At 39.2% G+C, this 15,005-nt stretch overlaps 1 protein-coding gene across 1 annotated transcript; it reads right to left on the bottom strand.

The window, feature by feature from the left end:
- Positions 1–3,831: 3,831 nt before the first annotated feature.
- On the bottom strand, positions 3,832–14,503 carry PPP1R17 (protein phosphatase 1 regulatory subunit 17). Its single transcript, XM_032183119.1, has 4 exons — positions 14,422–14,503; positions 12,472–12,624; positions 10,859–11,020; positions 3,832–4,085 (listed from the first exon to the last, which is right to left on the bottom strand). Exons 1-4 carry the CDS (start codon positions 14,501–14,503, stop codon positions 4,006–4,008), a joined length of 477 nt encoding a protein of 158 aa, XP_032039010.1. The 3' UTR covers positions 3,832–4,005.
- Between the last annotated feature and the right edge of the window lie 502 nt (positions 14,504–15,005).

Genomic DNA, 15,005 nt, shown 5'->3' with positions numbered 1-15,005 from the left:
CAATTAATGTAGTTTTAGCTGTATCTGGTCTTAAACGGAGAGTTCAGAGCCTGAAGGACAACCAATAAACCCAACCAGCCCACCATCCCACACTGGGCAGTCCCCGAGGAAAGCAACAGCGTTTATCTGTTTTGAAATAATCTTATTCTCAAATAATTTAACACCACATTTTCACTGATTGCAATGAGGCAGATGTAAACTTTGAGAAATGATATGTCACAACACTGCTTCCCAGGAACATTGCAAAACCTTTTATTTACTCAATTGGGCATGTAAAAACTTGATGTACAGTCGCCCACTTTGCTCCTGTTTAAAAAAAAAAAAAAGTAAATGCCAAATTGTCAGACTATAAATATGCAATTCTAAATGAACTACAGAGAGTGATGTATGTCACGGCATTTTTACGGTCTTTCTTCAAGTTGATCTATACAGAGAAGGTAAATCAGTCAGCTGTGCCATCAGAGATGTCAGTGGGACAATAACTCCTTTTCAGTGAAGAGCATATAGTGCTATGGTAAGCTTAGAGCCTTTTTTATTTTATTTTATTTTATTTTATTTTATTTTATTTTATTTTATTTTATTTTATTTTATTTTATTTTATTTTATTTTATTTTATTTTATTTTATTTTATTTTATTTTATTTATTTTATTTTATTTTATTTTATTTTATTAAATTATGTATATATATTTCATATTAAGTTGTGTCAATATTCTCTAGCCTTTGAAAAATGTCCTCTTTAAAGCAATGAAGTCATTCACATCCTATTTGTGCTTGTGCCTTGTGTTAGAAGCCTTCATATCTAAATGTGTGTTTTCATGGCTAATTCATTGCTGATGTTCATTTGAATCTTTTCAGGACTCCACCTACTCACTATTACTGTATTGGGTTAGTGAAAATAGTCACCAACTTTGTTAGTAAAACTAAACTTGAATCACACTCAAAGCTACATTTGAAGACAAACTGATTCTTGGGTTAACAATGTGACAAAATGTTTTGGGGATGCACTAAAGCCTTTATGCTCCTCAGAGCATCTCTAATGATTCTCCAGAGTCCTGGGGCAGCCAACCTGGAGCAATCCAAGGCTACTGTGCTGCTCTTTTCACTCATATAAACAGAGAGAACCAAGTACTGCAGCCTCAAGGGTCAAGCACTGTGCTTGGCAGAGCCATGGGGAGCTGCTGGCTGGGAAAAAAAAATGTGAACATCTCCTGAGTCCTGTATGAGTACCAAGTGAACTCTGAGGCACCTTCATCATAGGGGACAATCCTGGTTTGCAATAGGAGGGAATAGTTAAAATCTTGAAAAGGCCTAGCATGAGCACTGCTTGTGTTGATGCTGTTTTGGGAGAGTTCTTACAGAATGGCCACTCTTCTGTCTTTGCATCTCATGCATATTTCTTCTCTTCTCCTCCCCACTGCTAACATCAATATAGAAGCAGAGTTTGATTGCCCTTGGTGAGTACTACACATATTTTCTTTTACATTATGCAGAAGCTTCTGTAGGGGGACAAAAGCTGTTTTAGAGGTGCAGAATCTCAGCTGGGATTCAATAATTCAGCTACTACTCAGTTGACATAAGTGTAATCCAAACAGGAATAAGTTTTGCCAGAAGATAATAAATTCTGAGAATTGTTATTTATTTATTTATTTTTGAGAAACAGGGCCACAGTTGTACTCTAAGGATGGGTGTAATAAGTAATAAAACTTGGTATTTTTTTCTTGTGTGTACCGTTTTGTGAAGCTGGTGTGAACCAGTGTATGCAAATGCATGATTAGCTGCTTTACCTCACTCAAGCCTGAAATTAATTTTCTTAGAGCACTAAAAATATTCTTCACATTAGGAACTGCACCACTTACATAAAGCCCAATTGTTGTTGTAGTGCCTTGGCTCTTGATAAATGTATAGGGAGTCTTATGCCATGGACCTTCTTTTACAGGGGCAACATATCTGTCTTATGTCTGTGTTTTGCAGCAGGAGGGGGCTATGTCCTTTATTCTTTGTCTGAATCCCTAATCTCTGAAGCACAGCATGATCCCAAACTGGCCTCAGCAGCTTCATTCCTACTTTGTGTCCTGTAAGTATTCCTGTCTCTGAAGCACAGCATGATCCCAAACTGGCCTCAGCAGCTTCATTCCTACTTTGTGTCCTGTAAGTATTCCTGTATTTAATCATCATGCTTTGTTTGAGCTACTTGAGTGGGATCCAAATGAAACTCTTGGTAGTGAGAAGGGCATTCAAGGTCTGACGGTCAAAGAACTAACATCCATAAGGAGAGGGCACAGGTGACAGACATGGTATAGAGTTTGGATGACCTCACTGCCTACTTGATGTTATGTGGATAGGGAGTTTTAACTTCCAGTTCCCAAACATAAACACTAACAGTGCGTTGGTTCATAGATGTGACATACTTATTGTGTCTACATTCTTACCACGTACTTGCAGTGACATACTTTACTGTGTACCTTAAGTGAATGTTATTATATGAAATATTGATTGGTCATATTTTAAATATTCTCTTATCTTTCAGATATATTAACAGGATTAAAAGTATACCTGCTAGGTATCACACATTCCATTAATAATAAAACTGCTCTCTTGCATGCTTTAATGTACTATCATTTATTATAAGCTTGTTGATTACATTTTGAAGCTGAACATCTGTGAATGGACTGCACTGTCATGAAAGATGCTGGGTCAGTCACTGTGGCAAATGAAGTCCAAACTAGTATGTTCCTCAGCTGTCTGCCTATGTGTATTAAAAAGATTGCTGAATTCAGTCTGCCAGGCTAGATGATCTTTAACCTCTTTGCCAAGGTCCCTAAGGGTCCAGCTGGCAGTGCTGCTCCATCTAGCGTACAGAGCTAATAAGATAAGCAGAAATCTATCCAGCCCTACCTATTACGTACAATATTCTACAAGTACCCGTCTCTGCACAAATGTTGAAGACTGTAGCTGGCTGTGAAAACAATTCTTGATTGAATTAATGAGTTAAACTATTAAAAAATACATAATAATAATAATAATAAAAGCACTATGCTGTTTCACCTTGCAGTATGCATCTGGCAGTGAATAATGCTACTCCTTTTACTAGTTTGGAATCTCCTGTTGTGATTTTTAATCCTTACAGCCTCTCCTTGCTGACAACTGAGGACTGAGTTTAAAAAGCAAGTGTAAAAAGAAAAAACATGGAGTAAAAGGATCAAATGTACAGCTAGTTCATCTTTCACCAACTCAGGAATAAAACCTTTGAAAGAAAAAAAAAAAAATCAGTGTAACAGGCAAGTGTTGTGCTTCCCGTATGTTTCTCTTCTGAGAGCTCTGCCCTCTGTTCTGTTTGATGTGTCAATGCTGACAGCCCAGAGCTGTAAGCTTTTGTACTACAGTACATCTACCCTTTTCTCCTCACAGACACCACTGATGAGCAGATACAGGCACAAGAAGTGTTGGCTTTGAATTTCAGGAACATCAACCACATCTGCCCTACATGTGGAAATTTTCACTGTGGTCAACATTATTCCAATGGAGAAGAGCTGGGAAAATGAGGTGAAATGTCAGGAGAAAAATGTAATTTGAATCATTAGCTGAGGTTTTACCACCCTGTGGTATCCGGTGGTATGTGTTATCATACACTTACTGACACTCCGGTGTCTAGTGCCAGCTACACTGTATCAGTACAGTCCTTTGTGTCAGTCTTCATCACCACACTACATGATACTAGATCTGATCTCAGGTGGATCCCTCAGAGACAAAAATCCTGGGAAGATGCTTTTAGTAAACCAAGAGAATCCTTCCAACCCTACATGTAGGCAAATTTTCTGTCATATCCTGTGATGCTTTCTGGGATTTCATGAGATGCAGATATGCACTTGAAGATAGTTTAAATTCAAGTGCATGTTTGAGAAACTTATTGTTTATAAAAATGAAAGGACTTATTTTTCTATGTGCTGCCACTTCGAATGACCCAGAATTATTTACATTGCATTATTGAAAATATCACTGTAATCTTAGCTAGGGATTGTGTCTCCATCCTTTTCTTCATCTTCCATAATCACTGTTTGCTTTTCTTCTGTAAGCAGCTTAGTCCCTTAAAAACAGAAGAACAAGAGAGGGAGAAAAAAAAATGAATTGATTTTAAATAGAACTTCTTCAGAAAATATCAGGATAAGAAGACTTTTCTATCCTCTCTATTTTTTTTGGTCCTAAAGTAGTTTTCTAACACCATGGGAGTTACTCCTCATTTAGTTTTGGCACATCCATCTCCTCATGAACTAGAATTGGATCCCTGCGTTTTTAGCTAAAATTACCAAGCACTCTTAAATCCAGCATATTTCTGCTACCTGTGAAAAGAGACACTGAAGATTTGTCTGGTAACCTGTTTGTTAAAAGGGTTTGGGAACCTAAAAAAAGAAAGAGCTTGTCTGGTGAAATAAATACTGTAATTGATATGTGTATGCATTCTTGCTTTCCATATGTATATAGCAATATGACTTAGATTTCACAAATACACAAGAGACAAATGTTAGAATACCCATACACCACGTACCATTCCCACTGAAGCTATATGGTATCAATAAACTGCAGAAGCAGCAGGATTAAGACTGATGTTAAAACAGACTCTGGTGTGTTACTGAAGACTTGGAGCAAGTATATGAATTACTGAGGCTTGGGGTTTGAACAAGCTTTTAAGGCCTATCTATCCCGTAATAGAAGAAAAATAAGACCCCATCCTTATCATGAAAGCACTGAAGAACAATGTGACATGAACTTGAAAGAAAGTTTGATTACACAGTTAGAGCCCACCATGGGGATTCCAGAAACCAGATTCTTCAGATGTATGCATACTATGTAACATATCTTCCATGTCTAAGTATTCTCTACTTTCAAAGTCTTTATTAATTAGATAGATAGGTTGTGGATCATATCTCCCACAAATCTCTCCCCTTTTCTCATTTTCCCTTTCTCTCTCAATTAAAACGGTAAGACCTTGAGGCTTTTATGTGATATCATAATGTCACTGTTACTTTAACTGCTCTCTTTATTAGAAATTAGATTAATAAAGCAAAGAGAGGACAAGGACAATGCATTAAAAATATTACTGATCCTTATTTTAACAGATTGTGTTGGTTTTGCCTGTTCCCAGCAAAAAACAAGCGACCTGTAAGATATAGTTCATGGTCATCTTCCTTGGTGTAGAGGTCAATATAGTCTAAAAACAGGATGAGGGCAACCACTGAGTCGAAACCAATGAAATATCACCCTAATTCAGTCTTAGTGTTTGCTTTTAGTCTACACTAACCAGCTGAGCTGTTCTGTCAAACCAACCTGTTTTGCTTCTTTCTGCATTGAAAGCACTCTGAACAGAGAAGGCTTTCAGCCTTCATGAGTCTGAAAATAGAGCAATACCACACAGGAAGATTTTCTTCAGCTTTGGAGTCTTTTTGAGATTTGATGAATTAATAAAAATATTAACCTATACTGATTTTCATTTAAATTACCTCCTGCTTCCTTTATATGAGGTTCTTGTGAAATAGATGGTTTCAGCAGGACCATGAGATAAACTGAAAGGTGTGCATGAATACTATTTTGAAACAAAAAGGACTTAATATATTCAAGTAGCAGTTGAGTAACCATGATTGTTAACAGCAAAGAATTATGTCATGTTATGGAGATGGATGTTAATGTTCCCTACCTTGACTTCTCTTCATTATGGACAATTTAGATGAATGCAGACTTTTGTTTTTCTGTTGTCTTTGTTGTTTCTTTCTTTGTTTTCTTCATGAAGTATTTGGAAACACAACATTGAAGTTACTTTTTAAGAGCATTTTAGTTGTGCTTTCAAATACTTAATTTGATGAGAGCTAACCTGTGTTTAGGATAAACTCAGGAATAAGAGATCACGAATGTAAACTAATCGAAGCTGCATTGTAATTGATCATGTCCACTCTCACTCCTAATTGAATTACCAAGTCACGCAGGAAAAGTGAGTTTAATTCTGATGGCATGATTACATGCCCCTTTAGAGCAGGCCCTAGACACATCTGGAAGGTAGCAGACAAGCAGAAGTATCCAGCTCTCATGTGGACCTACAGCAGAAGCACACCAGATGCTTACCACGATCAATAGCAAGATGATGACTCATTTTCAATGAGTCATTTTAGTGACTGGTGAACTCCAAAGGTTTTCAGTAGTGTTCAAAACTCAAAGCCCAGAGGATGGTATAGCCTCTCTTTTCTCTAGTTGCAGGATATTAAATTTCTACAATGTGGACCACCAGCCACTTCAAGAAAAACCATGTGTCTTTAACATCAGACTTCTAATGTGAAACAGTAGAAAAGTGGTACATACAAATGATATGATTTAGCTGGAATTACATTTATAACTCTGGGAAGTAATTTTTTTGTTTGTTTGCTTGATATGATCACTTGTGGAGAAACCCTGCTTTACAGAACACCGTGGAAATTACAAGTTTAAAAGTAAGTAGAATGTGGGAATTTGAGAACATTTGTAAATCAGTCTTTCTCTGTTTACTGTTCAAGTAAATCATTTAGCCTCCCTGTTTCTGTTTTCTCAGCTGTGCGTATTATGAAATGTAGCTCATCCCACAGATCTGTTTTAAGGATTGGTAGGTTGTTCTGTTAATATCTGCCAAGAGATCTGATTAAGAAAGCAGCATAGAATTACAGCGTAGTCATATTTTCCCCAAAGAAATTGCAACTACTTGCAATTTTTAGCTAGAGACTAGGACCTCAAAGGCTCACAGAGAGCTCATGAGAACTTCTATTAGGAAGCTCAGATGTAGGCAAAAGAAGTTGGGTTAGATCAACCATTTGCCAGGTACCACCTAGATCTAAACCTCTCCCCTGGGATGTAAATCAGAAAACTGCCAAGAGGGCATCAGTTCCACTTGACTGTGTATAGACAACTCCGGCAGCTGGGCTGGAAGATGACTCGAGTGCTCCAGTCACATCCCCTGTAAAGGAAAGGGGTTGTGCTGCTCCTATGTTATGCAAGGGTTTTCACTGAGCAGGGAAGTTAATATCCTAAAGGAGCTACCTTAACTGGGTTTGTAGGACATAAGAGAGAATGAGGGCTTGACACTGTGGCTTTACTAGTTATCTCTGATCTGATTAAGAAACCCTACGCAGCCACATTTATGCTCCCATATTTACACCTGCATTTACATTCTTGCTCAAACCTGCAGTCCTGAAGAGCTCTTACAAATTGAATTGAATATGTTCATAAGTTGGGATAGCAATAAAGAGTGTCTCAGAGCTGAGTGCTGGCTTTGGATTAAGTTAAATCATTTACTGTTGTATGTGATGAAAAAAACAAAACAAAACAAACAAACAAAAAACCACCTTAGAACTGTGATTATGTTTTTTCTTCTAGTCTAATCCCTTTAGAAAGCCAAGGAATTGGCTGATTGAAGGGGAGCTGGCCACTTGCAGAGGTCTTTCTACTCCATGGCTCAGTTGTACACACGCGGCACAATGTTTTTTGTGCTGCTGCAACAGGAGGTTGAAGCCTGAGTACATTAAAAAGAAAGGTAGGTTTTTGTGATGTCCATGCTTAGACATTTAAGTCGGCTCAGGAACTGATTTCCTTAGTCACCTGCAGACAACGGGGAGATATGGGTTCACCCAGGTAACAACATAAAGATCCTAATTTAGCAGCCACCTTTCTATAACTCCATTTTCCATTTGTATTGGATGTTTGCAAAGTGTGAAACTGATTCTACTTCTCATTCAGATCACCTGCATCCAGTAGATGCATTATTTTTTGTCACTTTCTGTAGCTTGTTTGACTTTATTTGTGATCTAGTCTCTAGCCACTCAAGGTGGAAGAGGACTGTCCTAGAGCACTTGTAACCAGCTGGTCAAAACAACGAGCGATAACACAGCTGCCCTTTTAATCTACATTATCAACAAAGCTATGTGTGTGGACAGCTGCTTAAAAAGATAATCTAGTAATTATTCTCTGTTACTACAAACAATTACATGGACTTTTTTTTGTATTGCTTTTGATACACCAGGAACAGGGACATTTGGGAGGGATGAGAAGGGGAAATCAGAAATCAGAACAATCCTTAAACACAGGTCACAAGAGGTACACGTGGCACTGATTGTGCTGCTTCCTCCTCCAATGCTGGTACCAGGAACACAGGGACAGAAAGGCCTTTCTATATTTATTTAGCTCACATAGCCCTGCTGGGGCTTCTCGGGTCTCTGAGTCTATAATTCAGATGCTATTTTGCACAGCTGTTCCACAAGAGTTCAATTTGTTTATTCTCTGTCTGCGACCTGATGGGATAACCCTGAAAGTAAACAAGTAGTAAATACCAGACCAGCTTTCAGCCACAATGAGTCACTTTTTCATAGCAAGACACTGAGTTGCTGCCGGCAGCTTTCAACCAGCAGAGCTCTGTATATTGGTACGTATCGTGAAAATATGCATCTGTAGAGAGGGAACCACAGTCAGGCATTCACACATAGGCTGCTTTGCCCCCAGTAGAAGCAGAAGTCTGCCAGAGGCAGTCAATCATTAGCAAATGGACACAGGGAACAGTATCTGAAAAAGTTTTCTTCAGGTAGAGGCAGCATTTAGCAGGCTGCTTTGTATCCATGCTGAGTGCTGGAAGGTGTCTTCACCAGTAGGCAAGAGTCATGGGAAGTATAAATGGAAACAATTGAAAAATGTATTAGTTTCTATCATTCTACAGCAAATGCACACACTTGGAAATTTGTAGCATATTTGAAAGTCACTGCATTTTTTTTTTTTTTTGTATTCTTTCTTTTTGAGTTTTGTGATTACTAAACCATTTGGGGATGTATTTTTGTTACCACATAACTTGTATTAACTTCCTGTTGCTATAAAAGTTATTAACATTAAAGAAGTGTTCATGGGAGGAAAGTTGAGAAGATCCTTAAAATGAGTATTTCACCCTTAAGTGCCAACTTGAGCTAATTAAGGCTAGGCTAGAAACATGGTGTAATAAGTGCTAATCTAACCAGAGTGTTGTTGAGATGTGTCAAAGAAATAATTCTCCCTTGCTACATCCTCTTAGCTAGAAATTACTTTTAAACCAAAACAAGAGTCAATCATCTCAGCTTCACTGCCACACAGTTCATCTTTGATTTCTATCGAGCACTTTTTTTACTTTCAGATCCTCCTTCTCTGTATATACTCTGAAGTCCAAAGGACACACTGCATACTCAAAGGTGCTACAAATGGCTGAAAGCAACTTTCTTGGGAGTGTTTTTGAATTGACCAAAATAATGTCAATTTTCTTCCAAGGGCCACAGGGGTATTTGTTACAAATTATTTGATAAACTTTGCCTCTGCTTCTGTTTCTGAATTGGTCCCTGAAAGACTATGATATTTTCCTACCTAATTTATTTGTCATGTGAAATTCTGGGTGATTTGCTTGATAATTTCCTGCAGCGATTATATGAGCAGGTAATTATCGGTGTTCTATATTAAATATTTCAAAGTGGAGCATTTGCAGTTGGCCTCAGAAGTTGTATGATAGAACTAATTCCACCCAACAAAAGATCAGACCAGGTTTCCAGTGACTCACTTGTGGTCTAAATGCCAGAGGCCATTTAGATACAAGAGTTCAATGAGTGCATAAAAAAATGTACTTTGCTTGAGCAGATCAGTTTGCAAGGAACTAGTATTTGCAATGCTTGCTGCCATAATCCTGCAAGTTTAGTCATACTCCTCTCTGCTCTAGGAAGCTCCATGCTGATTAATGTAAGGTGCTTAATGAAAAAAATCTTGCACATTTGAGTCAGTCATGAAGGATCAGATTCATAAGAATAGTAAATGTCTAAAAATATAAGCACCTATTGTGATTGCTGAAGCCATTTACACACCTTATAATTCTCAGGTGTGCAGAAAATCCCATGAGTACCTAGAACTCAGGTGCTTGATCTACTGAGCTGTTGCTTAGTCACTCAGGACGAAAGCATCTGTCACAGGACCTCTTCATCTGATGTGTCCTACAGTTTGGTCCTGCCAAACCACAGAAAAATTGGTTCATACTAGAGTTTCCTAAGGGAACAGGATTTTCCACTTTCAGCACTAGTTTTGGATCTGGTGTTTGTTGGCTGATTTGTTGTTTTTCCTTCATTTATTCATTCACTCATTCATTTTTTGCTCCAGCCTGTGATCAGGAAACAGCTGGTGTATAGCATAGATACTTGTGCTATTTCCTGCTTCCATGGTTTGCAGCAGTAATTAACACTTCCACAGTGCTTTACATCTTAAAAAGGCTTCAGACACATTGATGAATTGAGGCTCTTCTGTGATACAGGAATGTGGGAAACTCAGCAAACAAAAGGTCTTAGGGCCAAAACATGGGTGGCTGAATGCATATGCTCATTAAACAAATTAGCTGCTGCACTGTGTATTGTGCCAGAAGCACAGAACTTTCTTTAGGGTGCTGCTAACTGCAAGTTCACAGCTCGGTTTCCTCAGTGCCTGCTAGGGACTCAAGTTAACAGGAGGTTCATCAGGACAGCTTTGTTCCAGGATGTTTGAGGCAGTGTGAGCTACACTGGTGCTGGTGGCTTTAAAGTTTACATTGTGCTCAAGTTTGAAAAGTAGGGCAATGGCTGGATTTTCACAAAAAAACAAAATCATCTCTGCATGAGATAATCATGTGACATAATGTCTCCTCTTACTCCCCTACCCTTCTGTCCCAAAAGCATGAGCAGTAGATACAGAAAGGACTTTCCATGAACCACCACTGCTGCATAGTTTGATCAAATAGATCCAGTTCAGCAGGAATTGCTGAGTACACTGGGCAAAACAACACCCTTTCAGCCTTGGAGCACCTTTAATTAAATTTCTTACCTATTATCAAGGGTGGGATGTGTATTGCAGGCGTATCTTTTCTCCTTGGCTTTTTCTGCTGCAGTTCAGTGATCTGAGAGCCTGGACTCACTCTATCTCTCTGTGGCTTCTCTGTGATACCATACCTTTTCAGCAGATTATCAGAGAAGTCTGAAAGTATGCCTGCAGGAAAGAATAAAAGAAAATGCCACGTTGGCCTTGCAGACGCTGAAGAAATTTGCACCTGATAACTCACAATTGCTACTTTGAAGTAAGGATGCATATGTTCTGCTCCGTATGGTGTGCCTTCCCTTCTGGATTTGCAACAGAATACATTTCTTCTAAGTCAATTATATCCCATAGGCTACAGACAGCGACACTCTCAGGCAGATGGTTTATGGCTGTACCTAATGGGCTAAACTGTAGCCACCAGAAATCATGGTAAAGATGAGTGCAATGCTCTATTTCGGAAGCTTAGGCTTATTATCAAAGTAGTTTAATCATATAGATGCTCAAGTTTCTGCATGGGAGCATTGTGGCTACTCCAAAGTGGCCTATTTTAACTAGAGAAACTCTTTACTCTCCATAAAATTGTTACCTGGGGTACAGAATGCAGCTTTCCAGGCTCTGAGCAATTTCCCAAGAGAGAGAATTACTGAGAGGCAGATACGTGTGAAAGCTGAAGAGTCAGGGGTGATGAGTTCAATATTTGGATTATAAATACTGGAAAATCCCAGTGAATTCCAATACTTGTTTTTCACTTAGTAAGTGTGACTTGTTGCAGGCACACAGGGGACCATGAACTTGGTTACTGGCTAACTCCTCTGCATGTATGTAGCATGGGAAGAAGAAGTCAATGCAGTTGATACAAGAGCACAGCTCTCTCCCCAGAGAACACACAAGGAGATCATGTTAGCAGAGGGAAGTGACAAACATTTATTCCTCCTGTTGATCTTGGAAAATTACCAGGTTTCAGTGGCAGTCTCCTGCTCATTCTTCCCTTCCCCTGGTTGGTGGCGTTTAGTTCTTGAACTGCAGAGGTATGTTGGTGCAGAGCAGCAAAGAGCATCCTACAAGGAGTTCCTTTGTTGCTGTGGTGGTTTCTGCTGTGGTGTTTCTTATCTAAACACATGTCCTTTGCCAGGGTCCCCATATGCACAGGAGCTCTGCAATTCCAGGAGGAGCAACCCTCAGCTGGCCTGTGTGTGCCTCTCCTGTCTGCTCCCAGCCTCACTCCTGCTCAGCCTTCCCCTGGGCACAAGGAGGTACAGGGCCTGAACTGGATCCTTTTTAGTTTTGGACCAGATTGAATCTGGGTGTCTAGCATCACGAAGCTGATGGAGATAAGCACATGCCATTTATCACCTAAAGGCAGTAAGACTGTGAGCCCCAAGGGAGCATGTTTTTCAGGCACATACACCCACACACCTCGGTGTTCCTATATGCTGTGAGAAAGCCCTTTGTATAACAGGGAATGCCTTTGAAAAAATCAGCCTCTCTCCATTCACCTGTATTCTGGGGTGCACATGGCATGCAGCTGTGTTCCTGCCTACTTCCAAGGGGATATAAAGAGGTCTCCCAGCCAATTCTGTAGGATGAACTGGGATTTGGAAGTCAAAATACGTATTGCTTACCTGTTAGTGGTGGGGGTGTATGTAAAGCTGGTGTATCTTTTCTCCTTGGCTTTTTTTGCTCCTGTTCAGTGTTTTGGGAAGGCTGAATAGTTTTACCTTTTCTTGGTTTCTTTTTGAGGTCACAACTCTTAATCAGTTGCTCTGAAAGGTCTTCTGTATTTAAAAAAAAAAAAAAAAAAAAAAAAAAAAAATGAATAGAAATTGAAGCTGAAGTGAAATAATAAACCAGAAGGTGAAAAGAAAAGCTTTAATAACACTGCTTTCATCCAAGTAGTCTAAAACACCTGTGGAGTTTCTTCTAAAACTGTGGATACTGTGGAGTATCTTCTAAATAGAAAGTCAGTACAAGAGGCCTCTATGCCACACTATGTGGGAGTCAAGTGACTTAGGTGGTCCTTCTGCTTTGTAGGTGGTAGAGGGAGAAAGCTGTGGACAGTGGTGTGTTATGTGTCAGAGGGAAGGCTCTATCATCATGCAGTCCATCACTGTTTCGCTCAGCTCTAACTGTGCAGGCTGTCTTACAGAGTTACAAGGGCACTTCTGTGAGGTAAAGATTTATGTGTGGGGGCTCAGCCTGAGGTATTGGCAAACCAAGCCAGCATATTGTTCCCTTCAAGAGCTGGCTTTTATTCCAGAGCCACTGAGCCATCGGTGTTCACTTTTGATTTACATAACATTACACTGAAATTTTGGTTTTCTCTTCAAACAAGCCTTGACTCAGATGGTTGGCATGTTTTTTTTCTGAAAGGATCTGCATTTCTGGGTGCTTATGCAAACTGAAATTGTTGAGTCTAGCCTGTCATTAGCATTATCACACAAACCAAAGCTTTGATTTCTCAAATGTTGCTTGGTTGGCTTCAGCGGGTCCCCCCAACCCCCATGGACAACCCTCTGGTTAGATCCCTGGAAGATGCAGATCATATTTGCAGCCCTCCTAGGCTTTCTGCATGGTGTTAACCATGCATGTTAACTAATTTAACCTCCCACTGCCTCAATTTCCCATCCCTTGATGGGAACATTTGTAGAGTGGAACTAGTACTGTACTTATTTAACTACATAATTTTATGGAACGATTACATTTAGCATGCCAACAGTTATAGAAGTGGTGCCTTTGGCTAGAAATGCTGCGGCAGAGGCAGGATGAAGATACCTTCCTAGACAAAGGAAGTCCTTAAAGGATACCTAGGCTAGACAAAGAAAGTTCATAAAATTCTTCTTGCCTGAGATGAGACACTTTTTTGACAAGAAATAGAAATTGCATGTGTTTCATTACTGTCATCAGAGGGGTAACAACAAGCAAATAGATTTTGTTTTTCTGGGCTGCTGAATCTTTATGACAATTCTGCAAGGCTGGGGTGAAGTAATAGCATTTGAAGCACAGAGAAAGACCATGAATATGCAAAAAGCACATCTATCATGTATGAAGTCTGGTATTTAGGTGTCTGGTGGAGACAAGATGCCTCTGGTACTCTTAGTGCAAAAGTTATATATGAAATAGGTTCAAGAGAGGAAACAGATTGAAAATGAAGGGAGAAAAGAATTTAGAAAGCTGCCCCAGTGGAGGCAAAGGGGGGTGTTTGAAATCTGTTACTGAAATTGCATATGGAATAAATATTTAGGGAGGGATCAGTAATATCCTGACTTTCAGTTTATTGTAGTATACATGAAGAAACTGTTCTACTTTTTCTAGCGAAAAAGAACAATGACGCTTTTTTCTTTTTCCTTGTTAATTAACTTCGCTCTAGAGCTTCAGCTAATATTTATATGAAGGAAAAACACTCTTTGCTTTTCCATCTGGCATCAGAAGTGTCGGCAGAAGGTGTAATCTATCGGGTTTCATGAGGACTCAGTTGTATTGCTGGAGGGGAAAAACAGCCACTGGACAAGACCTAATCATTTGAAGACAACACCTCTCCAATTTCTGCAATGACATCATCTAATAACACTTACCTAAATGGTTACAGTGTGAATCTCGCTTGTCCAGTCTGTCTTCTGGGATATCAAGTGGCTGAACACATTCTGTCGACATCATTGAAATGGGTTTTTCTTCCCCTTTGAAACTACAGCACCAAAAAATAAAATAAAAAAAGAAGGTGGCAGCATGACATAAAGCAGATGTGTCAGTATTAGGCATGCACTTGCTAGCCAGATCAAGGCAAGTTCTTGTCTTCCAGCTGCTCTCTGTCATAGAGTCTGCTGACCTGATTTAGCTCAAGCATGCTAAGAGGTGCATTTATTCACAGCCTTGGTTACACATGTAATATCCCATTTTTCCACCCACTTTGCTTTAAGCAACCCACACAATCACAGGAAATATATCAGCTCTGTGGAAGAATACTGCCTTTGATTGTCCATAAAGTGCTATCACGTACACAAAGTAAATGCTAGGAAATAGAACATTTTGTTCTGTTTTCAGTCTACATTTTTCCTCAGCTGTAAACTAAGGATCATGTTTGGTGTTTATTATTCAATCCAACTAGGAATGCTGATGAGTTATTCTTACAATTCCAGTTCCTCTAAAATGGCCTAGATAC

Source organism: Aythya fuligula, chromosome 2 (genome assembly GCF_009819795.1).
Source record: "Aythya fuligula isolate bAytFul2 chromosome 2, bAytFul2.pri, whole genome shotgun sequence".
In the NCBI taxonomy this organism is placed as follows: domain Eukaryota; kingdom Metazoa; phylum Chordata; class Aves; order Anseriformes; family Anatidae; genus Aythya; species Aythya fuligula.
The sequence above is the reverse complement of the archived record's forward strand: the minus strand, read 5'-3'. Positions and strand labels throughout refer to the sequence as shown.

Bases quoted from the DNA above. Each gene is read 5' to 3' on its own strand.
- PPP1R17 (XM_032183119.1), bottom strand. From the start codon at position 14,503: ATGATGTCGACAGAATGTGTTCAGCCACTTGATATCCCAGAAGACAGA. The intron at 11,021-12,471 runs GTAAGCAATACG...TCTTTCCTGCAG, and splicing joins TACACCCCCACCACTAACAG to GCATACTTTCAGACTTCTCT. The intron at 4,086-10,858 runs GTAAGAAATTTA...TCTGTTTTTAAG, and splicing joins CATCCCACCCTTGATAATAG to GGACTAAGCTGCTTACAGAA.